Source organism: Oncorhynchus mykiss, chromosome 2 (assembly GCF_057628025.1).
Source record: "Oncorhynchus mykiss isolate SJ-2025 chromosome 2, ASM5762802v1, whole genome shotgun sequence".
Classification (NCBI taxonomy): domain Eukaryota; kingdom Metazoa; phylum Chordata; class Actinopteri; order Salmoniformes; family Salmonidae; genus Oncorhynchus; species Oncorhynchus mykiss.
The window spans coordinates 89,631,443-89,655,289 of record NC_143023.1 but is presented as its reverse complement, the minus strand read 5'-3'; the positions used below and the strand labels follow the sequence as shown (position 1 = coordinate 89,655,289).

At 42.8% G+C, this 23,847-nt stretch overlaps 1 protein-coding gene across 1 annotated transcript in view; it reads left to right on the top strand.

Moving 5' to 3' along the window:
• LOC110499336 (carbohydrate sulfotransferase 8) overlaps nucleotides 1-23,847 on the top strand; it is a 98,124-nt gene that overhangs the window by 20,470 nt on the left and 53,807 nt on the right. Inside the window, exon 2 of the mRNA XM_021576422.3 lies at nucleotides 2,375-2,601. Within this exon, the coding sequence (XP_021432097.3) occupies nucleotides 2,403-2,601 (199 nt within the window). The 5' untranslated portion in view covers nucleotides 2,375-2,402. The remainder of the gene's footprint in view (nucleotides 1-2,374; nucleotides 2,602-23,847) is intronic.

Here is a 23,847-nt window from a genome sequence, read left to right as displayed (position 1 = left end):
AATAGTCTAATTCTAATTAAGAATATACATTTTCTAGGCATACAACATATGTTCTTAGTGGCTTGAACCATAGCGTTTGAAATGATATAATGTTTTAGTATGTTTATAACTATATAAGTGGATTATCAGTAGTGACTAATGTGTTATGGGTTAGATGGAATGATTTATGTGCAAATGTATTTGAGGCCGGAGACAAGGTACATACGGGGCCCTGTGTTTGAGACAGAATTGGGAAAGCGGAATGGAATGTGACTGGAGCGAGATCTGTGTGGCTCATAAATTAAGGAAGGGGGTATTAGAGTCTCTGTTTATAGAGTACCACTCCTCTGTGTATAGTGATATCAGGGGACAGCTCGTAGGAGAGGAAGGACAGCTAACTGTGCACAATATAGAGACTACTATGAAGTTAAATTGAACGTCACAGATACCCAGATCATGGTGGGAGTAGTAGTAATAGTGTTGTCATTTCAGACACTATTGTCAACTTTCAGGGAGGGGTTTGTCAAAGAAGATACAACGCTTGAAGGATGCTATAGTAACAGCTGGACTGTAGCTTCAATAAGGGGATTTAAAAGTATGTGTCCTGGGCAGTGTTAACTTTGGTTTTTCGTTGTATACATAACTATGCATAGCTTAACACATTATTAATACTTGTTATGTTTTGTGTTTCTTTTTGCTTTTCAAGTCTTGTGCTGTCACTCTCTTAGGAACCAGAAGGAGGAAATGGAGAAAGTCAAAAGCTCCATCTGAAATGTCATTATCAGTTGTCCGACGAGAGATGGAAATAAGAGTGTGCACAGTGTGATTTATAGATCAGAGGCCATAAGTCTTGGAGGTGTAAATTGACAAATCAACTGTGAATGTCAATCATGTTTTATTTTTTATTCATTTCTAAGTAATTTCAAAGTTGATGATGTTAAACAGTATGGAATTACTATTAAATAGGGTTGTATTGGGTTGTAATTTGAAATACTTGCTACACCAGAAGTGAATGTTTATATATAGGAGGAATATATATGGTGGGGTCAATTAAGGGTGGATATGAGCCATGGGCTTGGAGAGTTACTAAGTGAGGGAAAAGGCAATCACGTGGTTGCGTTCACTGACAATGGTGGATTGCTGTGGATTAGTGAGGAATGGGGGCCGAGGTCAGTTCAGGTCACATGAAGGGAGAAGGAAACATTTTTTTTTGTGACACATCACTTAACTTCCTGCCTAGCAACAAAGATGTAATGTTTAGAGAAAATGAGGAGACTGCCTAAAGTGGGGTATAAATACTTGTGCTGGTGGGAACATGTTTTTGTCTGTTCAGCTGTCTGACCCATTGGGTGAAAAAACTTGGTTTGAGCTTTTCCTAGTTGTCCGTTAGTTTTTACTCAGTTTTTTTTTAGAACTTAACAGATGTAATTGCCAAACACAACACCAAATGGCTGCAGGTACCTCCACCATGAAAGGAACATTGATATGAATCAGAATGCCTATTTTATCTATTTTAATCTATGGGCTAGACCAGAGGGAAAAGCAATCACCACAAGAGAAAGAGGGTAGTTGGATTTCAGGGAAAAGCAATCAACACCCAATACAACAACAAGAAATGATGAAGCATGGCGGTTGGTGTAGTGGGTGTATTTCTTACCCAGTATTGTCTTGTTTTAGGAGATATCCAAATCACCCATAGCTGAACGTTTGTTTGTGTGTGAGTGCATGCTTGCTTCCATAGGTATGTCTGTGTATTTGTGTGTGTGTGGACACCTGATTTGTGAAGCTTGCCACACCTGCTGAGTGCTATTCTTTGAGCATGCTCCAGAGAGACAGATGTACTCTACATGGCCTCTTGGGAACAGGAAGCCTGCAGTCAGCAGGACGCTCCTCTTCAGGACTCCTGGAGAGTAAACACACACACACACACGTGCCAGTAATGACAACATTCACGCAACAGCTCCTCTAACCACCTCTTCTCTCTGCAGACTCCATCCTCACTGCTTCCGACACCAATCCGTGAAAATACTCACAGTATTCACACTGCCACTCTGTTTGTCGCAAATAAATATTTTTTACCATCTAGGTTGTGTTTAAATTGGATCTCTGGTTTATTAGCATATTTCACCACTACCTTACTGTACACTCTGCTTTTAAAGGCTCTCTACTGTTATAAACCATTTATTTTAAACATTTTGTACAGTCTTTTGCCTCTGGTCATCTCTGGTGTAATTCACTACATTCTTTTTGTAATCTGTATACATGGTGTTATTAATTTGTTACCTATTACGTATTTATTGTGACTAGTCTATTTGTTTTTCTGCTGTTTTCTTGTTGTCATTTCTTTTTAAAAACAGTATGCCACAAGTAAATTAACTCTAACTCCCCCCTACAGCAGGTTCCCGTGGCAGGGCTGAGGAGGGATGCTCTTGGGGGAGTGCAGTAGTACCAGTAGGTTGCTGGAGGCTCTGTGTGGCAAGAGAAGGGTGGTTGTGTCGGCCATGAAGCTGCCCTGCTCCTTCTACTGTTCCCTCTGGTTCCTCCTGCTCCTGGGGGCCGCGTCCTTACTCCTCCTAGTCCACCTCCAGGGCCTCTCAGACATGCTCCAGCAACAGACCCCAGGTCAGTGTACTAGTCTACAGCGCTTTTCAAAGAGGTGTACGCACATCCAGTAACTTGCATGATGAAGACCTTTGAGTTGAAGCGTTGCACAACAACACTGCAGGAACATTCAACAGTATACTGGTATCTACCTATCTACTTTTTGTGTTGGTGTGGTAATTGTAGTTTTACTGATGTCAGATAATGTGGGTTGTTTTGTGTTCTTTGTTGTTGTGAATGTCCAATAAATGAACGCTTCTGGCCAATAAGAATACAGTAGTAGTAATCATGATTGAAAAGCCATTTAAAATGTCATGAGAACCCTTGAGACACCCAGTAAAACTGTCATCTTCAGTAAGCCTATCTGTGAGGAGATCTTTGTATTTGTCTAGAGCTGTACTGTGCTGTACTATACTGCTGTGCTGTACTGTGTCTATAACCTGGTGTGAGTGGATGCTATGATCTCTGTGGCAACAATGTCTCTACTGATAACAGCTATGAACTGGGAGACAGCAGAGATTTCCAGAGCTGTTATATTCTACTTATGGTCTGATACAAACGTGTGACATAAAACACAGACACAGAGTGGATATACTGTAACTCTCTGGTATTGCATTTGGCTCAGTGTTGTGCTTTGTGACTTTGCATTTATCCTCTCATTGTTGGGATTTATGTGGAGTAATGAAGAGAATATGTTTTAAAATACGTTCTCTTTTCAATTAGGCTAAACCCGTTCTAGACGTTTGTATTGAACACTCAGCATTTGTATTATCGAGGTTGTTGAAATGACACACCTCGTTTGTGGAATAGAAAGAAGAAAAAAGCTGGGCAGAAAAAGCTGAAAAGCAGTTCAGTGGAGAGAACATGTTTTGGAAATGGCCGAGTTAGTAAATTACATTTCACAGATCAATATAGCGGCATAGAATAAGCAACACATCAGAGGCCATGTTTAAATTGCCTCTGTTTGAGAATCATCAGTGAGAAACGCACAGTACCCTGAAATTGGTTTGTAATGCCTTTATTGGAAATTGCTTTTGAAATCCTTCACAGACAAAATACATTAAACAAATGTAGATGTTCAATAATTATATAACCCCATGTAAGGAAATGTATGTAATTGTCAAAGTTAGAGCGCAGTGCGGTTCCACTGTCGGAGTACCGTTGTTGTTATGCTTCTGTTGTTGCCTCATGATATACTAAAGAAACAAATCAAATTACCCAGACGTAAACAAACTTGGAGACTAAATGTGCTCGTTTGCAAATAAATGATTAGCATGCCACAAGCTGATTTATACCTAACGTTAAATAATTACCACCTGTACCCCTCAGTCTGTAAATCCAGTGAGTAAATTCAGCATCTTTCTAGCACACATAGTTGCATAGTCAAGTTTAACAGATCACCACGTCTCTAGTGTAAGAGGAGTCTGGGCTAAGGAGAGGTGAGGGGAGGAAGAGGAGTGGGGGCTGAGGAGAAATGAGGGGAGGAAGAGGAGGGGGGCTAAGGGGAGGTGAGGAAGAGACAGTCTAGAGAGGGATCTACACAGGTATGAGAGCAACTCTACCCTATTAATGCATACTCAAACCAACAATAATTCAGTTCATTGTCTATCTACCACTATCCTTTATTAATCTATATTGACTTCAAGGTTGGAAGCTAAAAGTATAGTTGTCTCCTCTGAATGATTGTTACAGTGTTACTCTGGTATTACACATTAATTTATCTGATATTTAGGCTTAGGCTACTTGAATAGGTTATAGGACAAGCTTGGATATCCTCTAGCCCCAAACTCTAATTGATTAGCACATCATTGATTGCACTGCTCTCAGGAAGGGAAGAAAGTGCACAATGAGACTACAGAGAGTGATAATAACTCACATGCCGTTTCGGATGATTGTTCCTCTTTAATTGAATCAATGCACATCTCAATTTCAGAGATGCTTGTAAAAACAGCACTGTGCAGTATTTATAATCCAACTGGCATTTTGAAGTACCACTATTTTCTTTTCTCACTTTCACTCTTTCTTTCCCCTCTATTTTCTCCAAAGGAGGCCTACTCAGTATAGTATTTAAAAAAATAACTGCAACTCACAGCACAAAAATTCTGCTGCTAATTCAAATGAATCTACTAAGCTACTGAAGTGCATCTCTACCAAATGATCTCTTCATTTTACACTGATAGCTTTTTATTCAATAGCCCTCATCCAGAGCATATGCTATTAATTTATTTTGCTATACATCACTGAAACACATTGCCAGGCTTTATATATATTTTTGCTGTCTAATGAGAGACTACCTCGGGTAGCTAACTGGTAGTTAGTTACCTTATCAATGGCCCTGAAAAAGTTGTGACAGGCTCTTGTTCAGAAATTGGGGCTTTTCAAACAGAAGGTGTGAACAGTGGGTATGGCTGCATTCAGCTGAGGTGAGCCCGAGACAGTAAAGCTCGTTATTAAATCACATCAAAGCTTTCCTGGCTTCTTTTTTTCCTTCTCTTTCTCCCTCTCCCTCCACATCTCACTCCACATCTCCCTCCACATCTCACTCTCTACCTCCACATCTCCCTCCACATCTCACTCTCTCCCTCCACATCTCCCTCCACATCTCCCTCCAAATCTCACTCTCTCCCTCCACATCTCCCTCCACATCTCACTCTCTCCCTCCACATCTCCCTCCACATCTCCCTCCAAATCTCCTTCCACATCTCACTCTCTCCCTCCAAATCTCACTCTCTCCCTCCACATCTCCCTCCAAATCTCCTTCCAAATCTCACTCTCTCCCTCCACATCTCCCTCCACATCTCACTCTCTCCCTCCCCATCTCACTCCCTCCCCATCTCACTCTCTCCCTCCCCATCTCTCTCTCCCTCCCCATCTCACTTTCTCCCTCCCCATCTCACTTTCTCCCTCCCCATCTCACTCTCTCCCTCCACATCTCCCTCCCCATCTCACTCTCTCCCTCCACATCTCCCTCCCCATCTCACTCTCTCCCTCCACATCTCCCTCCCCATCTCACTCTTTCCCTCCCCATCTCACTCTCTCCCTGCACATCGCTCTGTCCATTTCTCTCCCTCCCTCTATTCTCCCTGTGCAACAAATTGAATTCTCTCCCTGAAGTGACCTAAAGCAATTTGAAAGTTTAACTATGGGTGTGTGAGACGTGTGATGTGTGTCCTATTTGAGTCTAAACAAAAAACATGTCACAGCAAGCTAAACCCTAATTTGAAAGGCACGATTTAATTAATGTTCATCGGGGGTGGTCCAACAGCAGCCTACCCAATACATTTTTATTGGCAGCCACCCTGCTCTTCAAGATAAGAACATTGAAATGCATATTTATTCTAGTCTGTTTGAATATCTTTAGTGACATTCCCATTATTTTCTTTTGCCATTGTTATGCCGTTCTCGGGATAAGCCGTGGGTTTACATCCAGGGTATCAATTGTCAATTCTGCTGCTGTGTCTTGAGCAAATGCAAACTCTCTCACATTGACAAGACATGTGAGCATTTCTATGCCTGTCCGCCTGTTAGAAAATGTGGCTGTAACAATACGTTGAGAATAAACTCAGTTTTGTTTAGAACTAAACCCACCTCGATCCAGGGATTTGTGAGCCCACACAATGGAGGTAGTCTTTTCAATCCACACAGTTCAAGATTGAGGCTAATGGTTGCTTGGCAGTAACCATTCCACACAGGGATTCAAAAGGGTTCTTCGACTGCCTACAGACTTTATCTCCCTGCTTGGCCACCTCCCTCAGATGACCATTCCGCTACCCAAGAAAAGCAAAGGACCCTTTACAGGCTCAAACAGCTGGCCTGTCACCAACCCTTATTAAACTTTTGGAAAAGTACAATGCTATTTCACAGTAAACAAATGAACAGATATTCAGTACGCATATAGGGAAGGGCATTCATCATGTCCGGCACTTACACAAATGACTGATGATTGGCTGAGAGCAACTGATAATATTAAGATTGTGGTTCACTTGCCTCATGAGGTTATGCCAAAACAAAGTGTGTATAGTAGGACACTTTGTTTTTTCGATACTGTGTCATGACCTGTCTTTGCAAGGAGATCTCATTAAAAGAAATGGACAAACAGACAGTGAGGGAGCGTTGTATGGAATGGGCCTGTTGCACCAGGTTAGCAAGGTCATGACTCGGTGTGCTGCCTTTCTGTAGGCACCGTAGGGAGGACACTCAACAGCCCTGGGGAACACAGACAGCAGTGACTTACTGCCTGCCTGGCTACTGTGACTAGTGGCTGTACACTCTTAGCATAAAAGGTGCTATCTAGAACCTAAAAGGGTTCTTTGGCTGTCCCCATAGGAGAACCCTTTGAAGAACCCTTTGGTTCCAATTAGAACTGTTTTTGTAAAACTTCTGACCCACTGGGAATGTGATGAAAGAAATAAAAGCTGAAACAAATCATTCTCCCTACTATTATTCTGACATTTCACGTTCTTAAAATAATGTCAAGCAAAGATGCACTGAGTTTGAAGGTAAGCCTTGAAATACATTCACAGGTAGACCTCCAATTTACGCAAATGATGTCAATTTGCCTGTCAGAAGCTTCTAAAGCCATGACATAATTATCTGGAATTTTCCAAGCTGTTTAAAGGCACAGTCAACTTAGTGTATGTAAACTTCTGACCCACTGGAATTGTGATACAGTGAATTATAAGTGAAATAATCTGTGTGTAAACAATTGTTCAACCGATGAGCAGCAGGTGTTTCTAATCAGGGTTGCCACTCATCTACCAATCAGGGATGTTGCTTTTCTGGTCTACCTGTATAGAAATTAGTCACAAAGAATTATAAGGTATGGGAGCAGGCAAGACGGGCAACTCACAAATCAACCGCCAAGGCGTCTGCTCACCTGAACTGGGGGGCCCTTCCTTGTTTGTGTAACTGATTAACAACTTTTTTTTTTAAATAAACTGCATACTAAATAAATGTGACTGGTCAATTGTGTGAGTCGGGGGCTGGGCCCAAGCCCGTAGGGGGCCCAAGGTGCAAAACAAATTAAATGAGAAATAATGTAATTTTTGTATTATTATAATTTTTATCCAACCACGGGAGCCCGCTCTCAATGTTCAAAATACACCAGAGAGCATAATTAAGCCACAGAGGATCAATAGATTATAAAAAATAACTGGAGTAAGTTTTATCACAAGCACATACAAGTACTGTATCTGCCAAAATGAAGGAAACACCAACATAAAGTGTCTTAAAAGAGTGCTCTGCCACCACGAGCTGCCAGAACAGCTTCCTTGATATAGATTCTGCAAGTGGACCTAAACCATGTCAGGAAAATGCACCCCATACTGTAAGGTTCTGCTTTTCTTTTCTTAGTCAACCTTGTGTTCTTTTTCTTTGTATTCTTGACCGTAGCCCTGTTTCTTTGTGTTTTGGAACGTAGCCCTGTCTCTTTGTGTTCTGGAACGTAGCCCTGTCTCTTTGTATTCTGGAACGTAGCCCTGTCTCTTTGTATTCTTGACCGTAGCCCTGTTTCTTTGTGTTCTGGAACGTAGCCCTGTCTCTTTGTGTTCTGGAACGTAGCCCTGTCTCTTTGTATTCTTGAACGTAGCCCTGTCTCTTTGTGTTCTGGAACGTAGCCCTGTCTCTTTGTATTCTGGAACGTAGCCCTGTCTCTTTGTATTCTTGACCGTAGCCCTGTTTCTTTGTGTTCTGGAACATAGCCCTGTCTTTCATTTTTGTTCATTGATTTCACCTGTGTTCGTTTCTCACCTGGTCTCATCAGCTCCTTATTTAGTTCAGTTCTTTCTGTTTGTATGGTTGTAAGCTATTGTTTGTTTTTGACTACCTACCTGTGTTTGTCCATTGCCTGTGACCACGATTCCTGCCTTCTGCGAAGGCTTAATAGACATCTGCCGCGCTCTGCGTATGGACCTACAACTTTTATCCCTGAATATTAATTACAGAATACCTCACCTAAAAACAGAATGGATTCAGCGGAGCTACAGCAGTGCCTAACCCAGCAAGAGGAGCATATGGAGGAAATTTGCCATCTTCTCCGCCAGCCTATCCCTACTCCTCCGATGCCAGGAATCATAACCCATAGCCCTCCTTCGTTCATACCCATGCCTGGAAAATATGACGTTTCGCCTGGGAAATGTCAGGAATTTCTGATACAATGCAGCAAATATGCTGCTGGAAGTGGTGTTGGAGGGCCAGTGGGAGGCACTCTTTCCTCTGGTCTAAAAATTATCCCAATGCCCCAGTGATTGGGGACACTGCCCTGTGTAGGGTGCCGTCTTTCGCATGGGACGTTAAACGGATGTCCTGACTCTCTGAGGTCATTAAAGATCCCATGGCACTTATCGTAAGAGTAGGGGTGTTAACCCCGGTGTCCTGGCTAAATTCCCAATCTGGCCCTCAAACCATCATGGTCACCTAATAATCCCCAGTTTACAATTGGCTCATTCATCCCCCTCCTCTCCCCTGTAACTATTCCCCAGGTTGTTGCTGTAAATGAGAATGTGTTCTCAGTCAACTTACCTGGTAAAATAACAGAGAAATAAAAATACAGTGAGCACAACCCCACAAATTTTGCCACCGACAAGAACAGGGTGGATTTTGTTGTCTCTACTCACAGGCAAAACCCTGGATTGGGCCACCGCCATATGGACTGCCAGCAGCACAGAACTCAGATCCGAGACCCATTTCCACACCCTCTTCAAAGTGGTATTCGATCACTCTCCTTCCAGTAGTCCTGGAGGAGACCTCCTCATAGAACTTCAACAAGGACGCAATTCAGCTGCCGACTATGCCCATGAGTTCTGCACCATGGCTGCAGGGAGTGGATGTAATGAGGCTGCCGACTATGCCCTCGCGTTCCGCACCATGGCTGCAGGGAGTGGATGGAATGAGGCTGCCGACTATGCCCTCGCGTTCCGCACCATGGCTGCAGGGAGTGGATGGAATGAGGCTGCCGACTATGCCCTAGCGTTCCGCACCATGGCTGCAGGGAGTGGATGGCGTGAGGCTGCTTTACTTACCGTCTACTGAAGAGGGCTCAACAGGGAACTTCAGGCGGAGCTGGCCTGTAGAGGTGTCCTTCAGGATTTAAATCAATACATTCTTATGTCCATCTCCATTGACCTGGGTGGCAGAGTTCTTCAGCGGTCGGCGATGCCCTCACCTCATCGCCGACCGCTGAAGAACTCTGCCACCCAGGAACCCGGCACCTTCACATGCTTCCATTTTCATGTTACTTACATCCCTGGAAAGAATTGTAAAAGCTGATGCTCTCTCCCGCCAGTTTGACCTTCCGACCAGTAACTCAGACCCTACACCCATCCTTCCTCTTGCATTATGGGACCAGGACAGTGGGAGGTTCACTCTGCCATACAAGAAGCCCAAACCTCAGACCCGTCTCCTTCTGAGACACCAGCTGGGAAGAGTTACTTACCAGCAGCTGTTAGACCCCAACTGATGCAATGGTGTCACACGTCCTTGGGGTCAGGACATCTGGGCATTACACGAACCACCGAACTTCTGGTGGTCCTCACTGGCATCTGACGTAAGGGATTACATACTCTCCTGTCCAGTCTGCGCCCAAACCAAAAGCCCTTGTCATCTCCCTTCGGGAAGCTTCAGCCTTTGCCAAACCCTCACAGACCCTGGTCCCACATAGCCGTTGACTTCATCACAGACCTTCCTGAATCCTCTGGTAACACCACTATCCTTGTCATAATGTCAGTTTGATGTCTCTGTTGACATGCTGCTCTAGTCTAGGGAAAGATGCATATACATGCTACTTCCCTTATGCTGCTTTTATTCCAGACAAGTTTGATCATGACATCTGATCCAGACTACTTATTAGCGACACAGCGTTAGCAGCAATGTCTGGGACAAGCCACCCACAGAGAGAGAATAGAACATCAGGATGCCAGTAGGCAAATAGTCTCCACCGCTCCCCTTCCCCTTTTTAACTACATGAAATACAAGGGAGAGTGGCAGTTGCACAAAGAGAAAGGAGAGGTGGTAATAAAATGTCCCAAACATAGTTACACTGAACAGCAATGACAGAGAAAGTGATGTTTTTATTAACACTCCCTATCCGTTTTGCAGAAGAGACACATATCACAGAACTAAATCTTATTCCCAGCTCACATAGGTGCAACACCTAACTTCTACTTCAATCACATTTTTACTTAGTCATCCATTGACATCAATGATAAACTAATGGTGTTTTCACACTTGTTCCCTTTCAGACAATTTTTGTGACCTTAGAACTCAGGTTCGCTTAATTTTTTGTGCAGTGTGAACACTCCAAAATAACTCAGACCCTCAAAAGAGCCCCCAAAGCGACCCGAACTGAGACCATCTTGAGGTGGTCTAAGTTCGGTTTGCTTGAATTCCGCGGTCCGGTTCCCTTTAAGGCAATGTGAACGCAAAGCTCCCCAGGTTCGCTTGTCATTATTCCCGCACCACACACTAGACTACTGCAACACCATTCCATCCACTCCCTGCAACACTGTTTCCCCTGACATAAGCCCCTCACACTAGACTACTGCAACACTGTTTCCCCTGCCATAAACCCTCACACTAGACTACTGCAACACTGTTTCCCCTGCCATAAACCCTCACACTAGACTACTGCCACACTGTTTCCCCTGCCATAACCCCTCACACTAGACTACTGCAACACTGTTTCCCCTGCCATAACCCCTCACACTAGACTACTGTAACACTGTTTCCCCTGCCATAAACCCTCACACTAGACTACTGCAACACTGTCTCCCCTGCCATAACCGGTCACACTAGACTACTGCAACACTGTTTCCCCTGCCATAAACCCTCACACTAGACTACTGCAACACTGTTTCCCCTGCCATAACCCCTCACACTAGACTACTGCAACACTGTTTCCCCTGCCATAAACCCTCACACTAGACTACTGCAACACTGTTTCCCCTGCCATAAACCCTCACACTAGACTACTGCAACACTGTTTCCCCTGCCATAAACCCTCACACTAGACTACTGTAACACCGTTTCCCCTGCCATAAACCCTCACACTAGACTACTGCAACACTGTTTCCCCTGCCATAAACCCTCACACTAGACTACTGCAACACTGTTTCCCCTGCCATAAACCCTCACACTAGACTACTGCAAAACTGTTTCCCCTGCCATAAACCCTCACACTAGACTACTGCAACACCGTTTCCCCTGCCATAAACCCTCACACTAGACTACTGTAACACTGTTTCCCCTGCCATAAACCCTCACACTAGACTACTGCAACACTGTTTCCCCTGCCATAAACCCTCACACTAGACTACTGCAACACTGTTTCCCCTGCCATAAACCCTCACACTAGACTACTGTAACACCGTTTCCCCTGCCACAAACCCTCACACTAGACTACTGTAATACTGTTTCCCCTGCCATAAACCCTCACACTAGACTACTGCAACACTGTTTCCCCTGCCATAAACCCTCACACTAGACTACTGTAACACCGTTTCCCCTGCCATAAACCCTCACACTAGACTACTGTAACACTGTTTCCCCTGCCATAAACCCTCACACTAGACTACTGCAACACTGTTTCCCCTGCCATAAACCCTCACACTAGACTACTGCAACACTGTTTCCCCTGCCATAACCCCTCACACTAGACTACTGCAACACTGTTTCCCCTGCCATAAACCCTCACACTAGACTACTACAACAATGTTTCCCCTGACATAAGCCCCTCACACTAGACTACTGCAACACTGTTTCCCCTGCCATAAACCCTCACACTAGACTACTGTAACACCGTTTCCCCTGCCATAAGCCCTCACACTAGACTACTGCAACACTGTTTCCCCTGCCATAACCCCTCACACTAGACTACTGCACAACTGTTTCCCCTGTCATAAACCCTCACACTAGACTACTGCAACACTGTTTCCCCTGCCATAAACCCTCACACTAGACTACTGCAACACTGTTTCCCCTGCCATAAACCCCTCACACTAGACTACTGCAACACTGTTTCCCCTGCCATAAACCCTCACACTAGACTACTGCAACACTGTTTCCCCTGACATAACCCCTCACACTAGACTACTGCAACACTGTTTCCCCTGCCATAAACCCTCACACTAGACTACTGCAACACTTGTTTCCCCTGCCATAAACCCTCATATTGGTGCCACAAAAGAGAGACGATGATGTGCAGGTTCGTGGAAAAAAATGTGTGCTGTTTTTGGATATTGATTGGTGATTTTCAAGGACGCACAGAAATTCCATAATGTGTGGTTTTTAGTTCAGATTATTTCAATCAATTTTTCAATCAAATTTATTTATAAAGCCCTTCTTACTTCAGCTGATGTCACAAAGTGCTGTACAGAAACCCAGCCTAAAACCCCAAACAGCAAGCAATGCAGCTGTAGAAGCACGGTGGCTAGGAAAAACTCCCTAGAAAGGCCAGAACCTAGGAAGAAACCTAGAGAGGAACCAGGCTATGAGGAGTGGCCAGTCCTCTTCTGGCTGGGCCGGGTGGAGATTATAACAGAACATGGCCAAGATGTTAAAATGTTGACCAGAAGATGACCAGCAGGGTCAAATAATAATAATCACAGTGGTTGTCGAAGGTGCAACAGGTCAGCACCTCAGGAGTAAATGTCAGTTGGCTTTTCATAGCCAATCATTCAGAGTATCTCTACCGCTCCTGCTGTCTCTAGAGAGTTGAAAACAGCAAGTCTGGGACAAGGTAGCACGTCCAGTGAACAGGTCAGGGTTCCATAGACTCAGGCAGAACAGTTGAAACTGGAGCAGCAGCACGGCCAGGGGGACTGGGGACAGCAAGGAGTCATCAGGCCAGATAGTCCTGAGGCATAGTCCTGAGGCATGGTCCTAAGGCTCAGGTCCTCTGAGAGAAAGAAAAAAATAAAAATATTTAGAGAGAGCATACTTAAATTCACACAGGACACTGGATAAGACAGGAGAAACACTCCAGATATAACAAACTGACCCTAGCCCCCCGACACAAACTACTGCAGCATAAATACTGGAGGCAGAGACAGGAGGGGTCGGGAGACACCATTTGTTTGCAATAAGTGACCTATATGCTAAGAGAGAGTCATAAGCGGTTTATTGATTGTGGGGTTCGAAAAGTGTGAGAAGACAATATACAGTGCCTTCAGAAAGTGTTCAGACCCCTTGACTTTTTCCACATTTTGTTATGATACAGCCTTATTCTAAAATTGATTACTTTTTTTTGTAATCGTCAGCAATCTACACACAATAGCCCGTAATGACAAAGCGGACAAATGTATTGAAAACAAAAAAACTAATTCCTTATTTACGTAAGTATTCAGAACCTTTTTTATGAGACTCAAAATTGAGCTCATGTGAATCCTGTTTCCATTGATCTTTTTTTATTTATTTTTTTTTTTTTACATTTATTTAACTAGGCAAGTCAGTTAAGAATAATTCCTTATATTCAATGACAGCCTAGGAACAGTGGGTTAACTGCTTTGTTCCGGGGCAGAATGGCAGATTTTTACATTGTCAGCTCAGGGATTTGATCTAGCAATCTTTTGGTTACTGGCCCAACTCTCTAACCACTGGGCTACCCCGACATTATCTTTGAGCTGTTTCTACAACTTCATTGGAGTCCATCTGTGGTAAATCCAATTGATTGGACATGATTTGGAAAGGCACACACCTGTTCAAATAAGATCCCACTGTTGACAGTGCATGTCAGAGGAAAAACCAAGCCATGAGTTGTCCGTAGAGAAGCGAGACAGGATTGTGTCGAGGCACAGATCTGGGAAAGGGTACCAAAACATTTCTGTAGCATTGAAGGTCCCCAAGAACAGTGGCCTACATCATTCTTAAATGGAAGAAGTTTGGAACCACCAAGACTTTTCCTAGAGCTGGCCGCCTGGCCAAACTGGGCAATCTGGGGAGAAGGTCACCTCCCAGACCAAGGCCCAAGAACCGATGGTCACTCTGACAGAGCTCTAGAGTTCCTCTGTGGAGATGGGAGAACCTTCCAGAAGGACAACCATCTCTGCAGCACTCCACCAATCAGGCATTTATGGTAGAGTGGTCAGACTGAAGTCACTACTCAGTTAAAGGCACATGACAGCCAGCTTGAAGTTTGCCAAAAGGCACATAAAGTCTCTCAGACTATGAGAAACAAGATTTTCTGGTCTGATGAAACCAAGATGGAACTCTTTGGCCTGAATGCCAAGTGTCACTTCTAGAGGAAACATGGCACCATCCCTCTGGTGGTGGCAACATCTCACTGTGCGGATGTTTTTCAGTGGCCCGGGCTGGGAGACTAGTCAAGATCAAGGCAATGTGGAACGGAGCGAAGTACAGAGAGATCCTTGATGAAAACCTGCTCCAGAGCACTCAGGACCTCAGACTGGGGCGAAGGTTCACCTTCCAACAGGACAATGACCCTAAGCACACAGCCAAGACAACGCAGGAGTGGTTTCAGGACAAGTCTCTGAATATCCTTGAGTGGCCCAGCTAGAGCCAGGACTTGAACCCAATCCAACATCTCTGGAGAGACCTGAAAATATCTGTGCATCCAACCTGACAGAGCTTGAAAGGATCTGCAGAGAAGAATGGGAGAAACTCCCAAAACACAGGTGTGCCAAGCTTGTAGCATCATACCCAAGAAGACCAGAGGCTGTAATCACTGCCAAAGGTGCTTCAACAAAGTACTGAGTAAAGGGTCTGAATACTTATGTAAATTAGCAAACATTTCTGAAGACCTGTTCTTGCTTTGTCATTATCGGGTAATGTATGTAGATAGATGAGAAAAAATACAAATGTAATCAATTTTAGAATAATGCTGTAACCTAACAAAATCAAGAGGTCTGAATACTTTCCGAAGGCACTGTATTTGGTGAGAATCACAACATAGAATCAATTTTGTACCCTCTCTCTTAAAGGGGCAGTAGCCTTCCTTGGGTGTACAATTTTAAATTACAGCATCATATATTCTGCAGTTATTCTATTGCTATTTATTCTGTTACCAATCAAATGTACATGTTAATAGTATCTTCTGACTACAATTACTATTTCTCATAGTTTAACTAAACACAATCTATTAGCTTCCAAAATGTAAGTAGGTATATCTAGCTGTCTTGTCTTGCGCTTTGTAAAAACCCAGAGCGCATGTTAGAAAAATACCTTTGTTCCTTTCTAAACATAGCAATGTGAATGCAAAGAGGACTTGGTCCACAGAATAAGTGAACTGGCAAAAGGTTGAGTCCTCGTTCAAAGCTGAGTTCTTTTGCTCTTTTTTTTTTTTTTACCACAGAGTTCACTTTAAAGAGGACTGAGAATGGTTATTTTCAAGAGGACTATATCATAAATCCAACTTAAGTGGAAGTTAATACATTATAGATCATCTTGAAGACAGCCTTAGCCAAGCTGAATGGATAGAGTGTAAAAGGACCATGTCAACAGGGGAGGATTGGCTCAGATTGGTTCAGGGTCATGGAGGAAAGCCAGTCGTCCTCAGCTCCAAATCACAGTTCAGGAGGTAATGGTCAGGGCGCTCATCCCGCTGAAGCATGCCCCGCTACTGAACTTCAAATAAAGCTTGCGTCCTAAATGATAACCTATTCCCTATGTAGTGCACTTCTTTTGATCAGGGCCCATAGAGCTCTGGTCAAAAGTAGTCCACGATAGATAGATAGATCAAAAGTTCCATCCTCATAGTCTGACTGCTGAGTTAGAAATACATGACAAGACTGGGCCACAGCAGAGGTGCTATCCAAGGAATCTCTTCCTCTTTACCGTCAGGCAGGCCATTCTTCACTCCACACTACAGAGAGGAAACTATTTGCATCAACTAAAGCAACGATTTCTCTGCCAAATTGTCATAGTAATAATTTGTTTAATGTGGTGCGCTGCACAGTACAGTAAAACAAAATGTGCATCTATGTAAAAAATAATATGTATATTTTTCTGCATATGTAAGAATATCCTCTTGAGCTGTCGGTATCCTCCTGACTGGTGCTACTTTTTTTTTTTAAAGAAATGAAATATACTTCTCTGCGTCTCTGCTAAAATCGGGGTAAAAGATTCAAAGGAATGTGAGTCTTATTCAGACAGTACATTTAGTTACTGCTTTCTTTTCTAAAGTCTACCAAACCTTGCCTGCAGGCATGCCATCTGAGATAGTTAGACAAGCTAGCTAATTAGGAGGTTGAGAGATTAGGAACCTATGAAACAAAATTAGAACAGGACAAATCTGAAGGGGCACCTGTGCACACTTTGGGCATGACGCCTCTGATAACAATCATCTAGATTTGGCAGTATCTTACAGATACAGTATCATGGTGTACTGTGCAGGACTGTTAATTACAGCCAGCCTACTATACATATGGCATGCAACAACAGTAAGATGCCATTTCTGCTGAACTTTTCACTGCTTCATTTTTTTTTGTGTACTTCTGAAAAAGATGAGACACTGCACCATATGGAGAGAGAAACTGCAGTCATCGTACAGTCATCGTGCAGTCATCGTACAGTCAGCGTTTCAGGAAGCGTGTTGCACAGCAATGGCTCATTAGCACTGGATTCTCTAAAAGACACATACCGGATTCCTCTCAGGAGTGTCATGAGAATCTTGGGTTGTACGGGAAATGTGTCTGGTGTGTGTGTGCGCACTTGTTTGAGGGAGATGACGGCCAAAGCTGGGCCAATTGCACGCCACCCTATGGGACTCCCAATCACAGCCGGTTGTGATACAGCCTGGATTCAAACGAGGGTGTCTGTAGTGACACCTCTAGCACTGAGATGCAGTGAGATGCAGTGCCTTAGACTGCTGTGCCACTCAGGAGCCCATATGATCAGGACTATTTTATAAGTAAGAGAACATTAAACTTTTTTTTTTACTGAAAGATATGAAATGCCACAATTATGTTTGTTCTTCAAATTATGTATTTTATTCAAACAGAAAAATGAAGTAAATAGCCCAAAGTATCTTGAAACAAATAATTAAAGGTTACATTTAAAATCAAACAAATTGTGTGATGGGCACTTTTTCAATGGAAAAATGGGTCTAAAATAAACAGAACAGATGCTCAATTCATTTCTGTGTCCATACCTGTTAAGAGAAGAGCGAGAACAACATCAGTTAAATTAGTGAAAGAATTTCAACAAGTGTTTGCAACTCTCTTTGTGGAATTACAGTGTCATTTATCCTAAACAATATTTTTTTAACAACTGACCCACAGATTTCTTGTGAAAGAATCTTGTAAGAATCTGCAGACTTCCACAGGCTTCAAGCTTCCCTTTAAGAGGTATTTTGTCAACTATCTGCAATACAGGTATGATGAAAGAATGAAGCAGGTGTTGGGCTTTGCTACACAGGAAGCAGCAGTTGACTATTCCATTGTCAACACTTTCATTAAATCAGCAGACCTATCTCAATATATTTGACAATACCATATAAAGTATTCATACCCCTTGACTTATTCAAATTTTTTTGTGGTATTTTCTGAATTCAAAATGGACTAAATTGATTGTCTTTCTCACCCATGTACACATAATACCCCATAATGACAAAGGCAAAACATGTTTAGACATTTTTGCAAATATATTTAAAATGAAATACAGAAATACCTCATTTACATAAGCATTCACACCCCTGATTCAATACTTTGTAGAAGCACCTTTGGCGGCTATTACAGCTTTCAGTAGTATTGGGTATGTTTGTATCAGCTTTGCACTTCTAGAGATAGGGAGCAGGGTTATCAGCAATATTAAAATCTTTCCACAGATTTTCAGTCTTTTACGTGCCCTTTTGCAAACTCCAGGCGTGCTGTCACGTGCCCTTTTGCAAACTCCAGGTGTGCTGTCATGTGCCTTTTTGCAAACTCCAGGCGTGCTGTCACGTGCCTTTTTGCAAACTCCAGGTGTGCTGTCATGTGCCTTTTTGCAAACTCCAGGCGTGCTGTCATGTGCCTTTTTGCAAACTCCAGGCTTGCTATCATGTGCCTTTTTGCAAACTCCAGGCGTGCTGTCATGTGCCTTTTTGCAAACTCCAGGCGTGCTGTCATGTGACTTTTTGCAAACTCCAGGCGTGCTGTCATGTGCCTTTTTGCAAACTCCAGGCGTGCTGTCATGTGACTTTTTGCAAACTCCAGGCGTGCTGTCATGTGCCTTTTTGCAAACTCCAGGCGTGCTGTCATGTGCCTTTTTGCAAACTCCAGGCGTGCTGTCATGTGACTTTTTGCAAACTCCAGGCGTGCTGTCACGTGCCTTTTTGCAAACTCCAGGCGTGCTGTCATGTGACTTTTTGCAAACTCCAGGCGTGCTGTCATGTGACTTTTTGCAAACTCCAGGCGTGCTGTCATGTGCCTTTTTGCAAACTCCAGGCGTGCTGTCACGTGCCTTTTTGCAAACTCCAGGCGTGCTGTCACGTGCCTTTTTGCAAACTCCAGGCGTGCTGTCATGTGACTTTTTGCAAACTCCAGGCGTGCTGTCACGTGCCTTTTTGCAAACTCCAGGCGTGCTGTTATGTGCCTTTGTCTTACGTGTGGCTTCTGTCTGGCCACCCTCCCATAAAGCCCAGATTGGTGAAGTGCTGTAGAGACTTTCGTCCTTCTGATAGGTTCTCCCATCATAGCTGACTTTGAAAAGGCTTTTTAGAAATTATGACTGGAGTTTATATATAAATGCCTGGAATATTTCCATTTTGGAAAATCTCTTTTAAAATGGGTTAAAGTTATGTATAGGAACCCTAGGTGTAAAATAGTAAATAATGTCTGTCTCAGAAAGTTTTTAACTGTCAAGAAGACTAAAACAAGGCTGTCCACTATCGGCATATATATGTATTATTACCAGTGAAATGTTAGCTGTTAAAATTAGATCCAACAATATTATTAAGGGATTATAAATCCATGGCTTAAAAACAAAGATATCATTGTATGCTGATGATTCATGTTTTCTTTCAAAACCACAATTAGAATCCCTCGTCAGCCTCAGAGGATCTAGATACTTTTTCTAACCTCTCTGTATTAAAACCAAATTATGATAAGTGTACTTACTATATTACGTATTGGATCACAAAATAAATGGAACTTTTACATTACCGTGTAGTTTACCAATAAAATGGTCTGAGGGGGATGTGGACATACTCAGTATGCATATCCCAAAATAAAGAAATTCTCACTCCAATACATTTTTATAGAAAGTTAGCAATGATACCAATGAAATGTTACCATGGAAAGGAAAATACCTGTCTATGTGGAAAAATCACCCTGATTAACTCTTTAGTCATATAACAGTTTACAGTTGAAGTCAGAAGTTTACATACACTCAGGTTGGAGTCATTAAAACTAATTTTTCAACCACTCCACAAATGTCTTGTTGAAAAACTATAATTTTGACAAGTTGGTTAGGACATCTACTTTGTGCATGACACAAGTAATTTTTCCCAACAATTGTTTACAGATTATTTCACTTATAATTCACTGTATCACAATTCCAGTTGGTCAGAAGTTTACATACACTAAGTTGACTGTGCCTTTAAACAGCTGTCATGGCTTTAGAAGCTTCTGATAGGCTAATTGACATCATTTGAAAATCAAAAGAAATCAGCCAAGACCTCAGAAAAGCAATTGTAGACCTCCACAAGTCTGGTTCATCCTTGGGAGCAATTTCCAAATGCCTGAAAGTACCACGTTCATCTGTAGAAACAATAGTATGCAACACCATGGGACCACACAGCTGTCATACCGCTCAGGAAGGAGATGCGTTCGGTCTCCTAGAGATTAATGTAGTTTGTTGCAAAAAGTGCAAATGAATCCCAGAACAACAGCAAAGGACCTTGTGAAGATGCTGTAGTAAACAGGTACGAAAGTATCAATATCCACAGTAAAACGAGTCCTATGTCGACATAACCTGAAAGGCCAATCAGCAAGGAAGAAGCCACTGCTCCAAAACCGCCATATAAAAACCAGACTACGGTTTGCAACTGCACATGGGGACAAAGATCGTACCTTTTTGAGAAATGTCCTCTGGTCTGATGAAACAAAAATATAACTGTTTGGCTATAATGACCATCATTATCTTTGGGGGAAAAAAGGGGAGGCTTATACTAGTTCTCTAGTAAATTAGTAAGAATGTCTCAGCCCATGTTCAAGAATGGCCTTTTTCAGATTACAACTGCTCACTTTCGGTTATTTGAAAATGAAATCATCTCCAAAATGTTGTTATTTTTTAAACAAGCCTTAGAAAGTTGCTTGCAATTTCAGTTTAATCCACCGGAAAAGACAGAACAAATAATACAACATATTGTGGTTAAACTCAAATATACTAATTGATAAAAAAAAACATATTTTTCAATACATTTATAAAAGGTATAATCTTTGTAAATGATATCATAAATAGGACTGGTGGAGTTGTGTCACACATGCAGCTAACACAGACATATGGAAATGTCTGCTCTACCCAAAATTACAACCAACTAATTGCAGCATTACCACAAAAATGGAAGAGGCACGTGGAAGATGAAAAAAGTAAGGAACTTGTCTGTCGGCCATGTATTAAAGACCAACAATGGATAAAGAAAATTGTGATAAGTAAAAATATATACCAGTTTCATTTAAGGACCAAAAAATTTACAGCTGTTCCATATAAATTGCAAAATAGTTGGGAAGAGATTTTCGATGTACCGATTCCATGGCACATGGTTTATGAACTGATACGCAAAACGACACCGAATTCAAAACTTAAACATTTTCAATTTAAGTTATTATTCAAAATTCTTGAAACCAATAGAATGTTATATATAAGGGGGATACAGTCTTCCCAGCTCTGTAGATTTTGCTGTGAGGAGGCAGAGTCATTAGATCATTTATTTTGGTACTGTCCATATGTATCTCGTTTTTGGTCGCAGGTCCAGGAAGAATTGCAACATTCACCTAGAACCAACGCTGCAGATAGCAATACTTGGTGATTTGAAAAGTCGTAGTCAGTCGATCAATAATATAATAATTATTTTAGCAAAGATCTGTAGACACTATGATAATAGAAAGGTTCAGTACTTTTGTGAAGCATCACAGCGCAGTTGAAGAATATATGGCAAATAGAAATCCAGAATGGATGGTGTCAGGAGATAGATGGGAGGGGTTCAATGGAGCTGAAGGGTGGGACTAATAACAACAAGATAACAAATGTAAAACATACAGAGTCTGTGGAATGTATATAGGTTTGTTACTTTTGTGAAATAGCACAGTTACAAATATAAATCAAACTGGGTGGACATCAGAAATAGAGAAAGGCCAGGACTAAAACCAAACAAAATATAACTATTGTAAAATAGATGGGTGGGTGTTGCTATGGTGACCAGTGAGCTGAGATAAGGCAGGGCTTAACCTAGCAAAGACTTATAGATGTCCTGGAGCCAGTGGGTTTGGCGACGTATGAAGTGAGGGCCAGCCAACGAGAGCATATAGGTCGCAGTGGTGGGTAGTATATGGGGCTTTGGTGACAAAACGGATTGCACTGTGATAGACTACATCCAATTTGTTGAGTAGAGTGTTGGAGGCTATTTTGTAAATGACATCGTCGAAGTCAAGGATCGGTAGGATAGTCAGTTTTACGAGGGTATGTTTAGCAGCATGAGTGAAGGAGGCTTTGTTGCGAAATAGAAAGCCGATTCTGGATTTTGGATTGGAGATGCTTAATGTGAGTCTGGAATGAGGGTTTACAGTCTAACCAGACACCTAGATATTTGTAGTTGTTCACATGTTCTAAGTCAGAACCGTCCAGAGTAGTGATGCTAGTCAGGCGGGCGGGTGCAGGCAGCGATTGGGTGAAAAGCATGCATTTAGTTTTACTAACATGTAAGAGCAGTTGGAGGCCAGGGAAGGTGTGTTGTATGGCATTGAAGCTCGTCTGGAGGTTCGTTAACACAGTGTCCAAAGAAGGGCCAGAAGTATACAGAATGGTGTTGTCTGCGTAGAGGTGGATCAGAGAATCACCAGCAGCAAGAGCGACATCATTGATATATACAGAGAAAAGAGTCGGCCCGAGAATTGAACCCTATGGCACCCCCATAGAGACTGCCAGAGGTTCGGGCAACAGGCCCTCTGATTTGATACACTGAACTCTATTTGAGAAGTAGTTGGTGAACCAAGCAAGGCAGTCATTTGAGAAACCAAGGCTATTTAGTCTACCGATAAGAATGTTGTGATTGACAGAGTCGAAAGCCTTGGCCAGGTCGATGAAGACGGCTGCACAGTACTGTCTTTTATCGATGGCAGTTATGATATTATTTAGGACCTTGAACGTGACTGAGGTGCACCCATGACCAGCTCGGAAACCAGATTGCATAGTGGAGAAGGTACGGTGGGATTCAAAATGGTCTGGGATTTTTTTGTTAACTTGGCTTTCGAAGACTTTAGAAAGGCAGGGCAGGATGGATATAGGTCTATAACAGTTTGGGTCCAGAGTGTCTCCCCCTTTGAAGAGGGGGATGACCGCGGCAGCTTTCCAATCTTTAGGGATCCCAGACGATACGAAAGAGAGGTTGAACAGGCTAGTAATAGGGGTTGTAACAACTACGGCGGATAATTTTAAAAAGAGTGGGTCCCGATTGTCTAGCCCAGCTAATTTGTAGTGGTCCAGATTTTGCAGCTCTCTCAGAACATCAGCTTTGGGTGTTGCTGTGGGGGTTGCAGGGCTATTGGCCAGGGTATGTAATAGTCTGGTGGCCATTTAATTAATTGTTCAGCAGTTCTATGGCTTGGGGGTAGAAGCTGTTAAGGAGACTTTTGGTCCTAGACTTGGCGTTGCGGTACCGCTTGCCGTGTTGTAGCGGAGAAAACAGTCTATGACTTGGGTGACTGGAGTCTCTGACAATTTTATGGGCTTTCCTCTGACATCGCCTATTACATAGGTTCTGGATTGCAGGAAGCTTGGCCCCAGTGATGTACTGGGCCATACACATTTCAATCTGTAGCTCCTTATGGTCAGATGCCTTAGCTGTTGCCATACCAGGCGGTGATGCAACCGGTCAGGATGCTCTCGATGGTGCAGCAGTAGAACTTTTTGAGGATCTGGGGACCCATGCCAAATCTTTCCCCTAATCTGGAGGAACATTGCCAAGGTGTGGCTGTTTCTCTCTCAGGCTGATACAGAGACACTGCAATATCTATGCGCACGAGCTTGAGAGCACGAAGATGGGAAGGAGGACCAGAGGTCATTTTGTTACCGCTATAATAGATTTGAATAAAAAACAATATGTTTCCCTGCCCATAATTA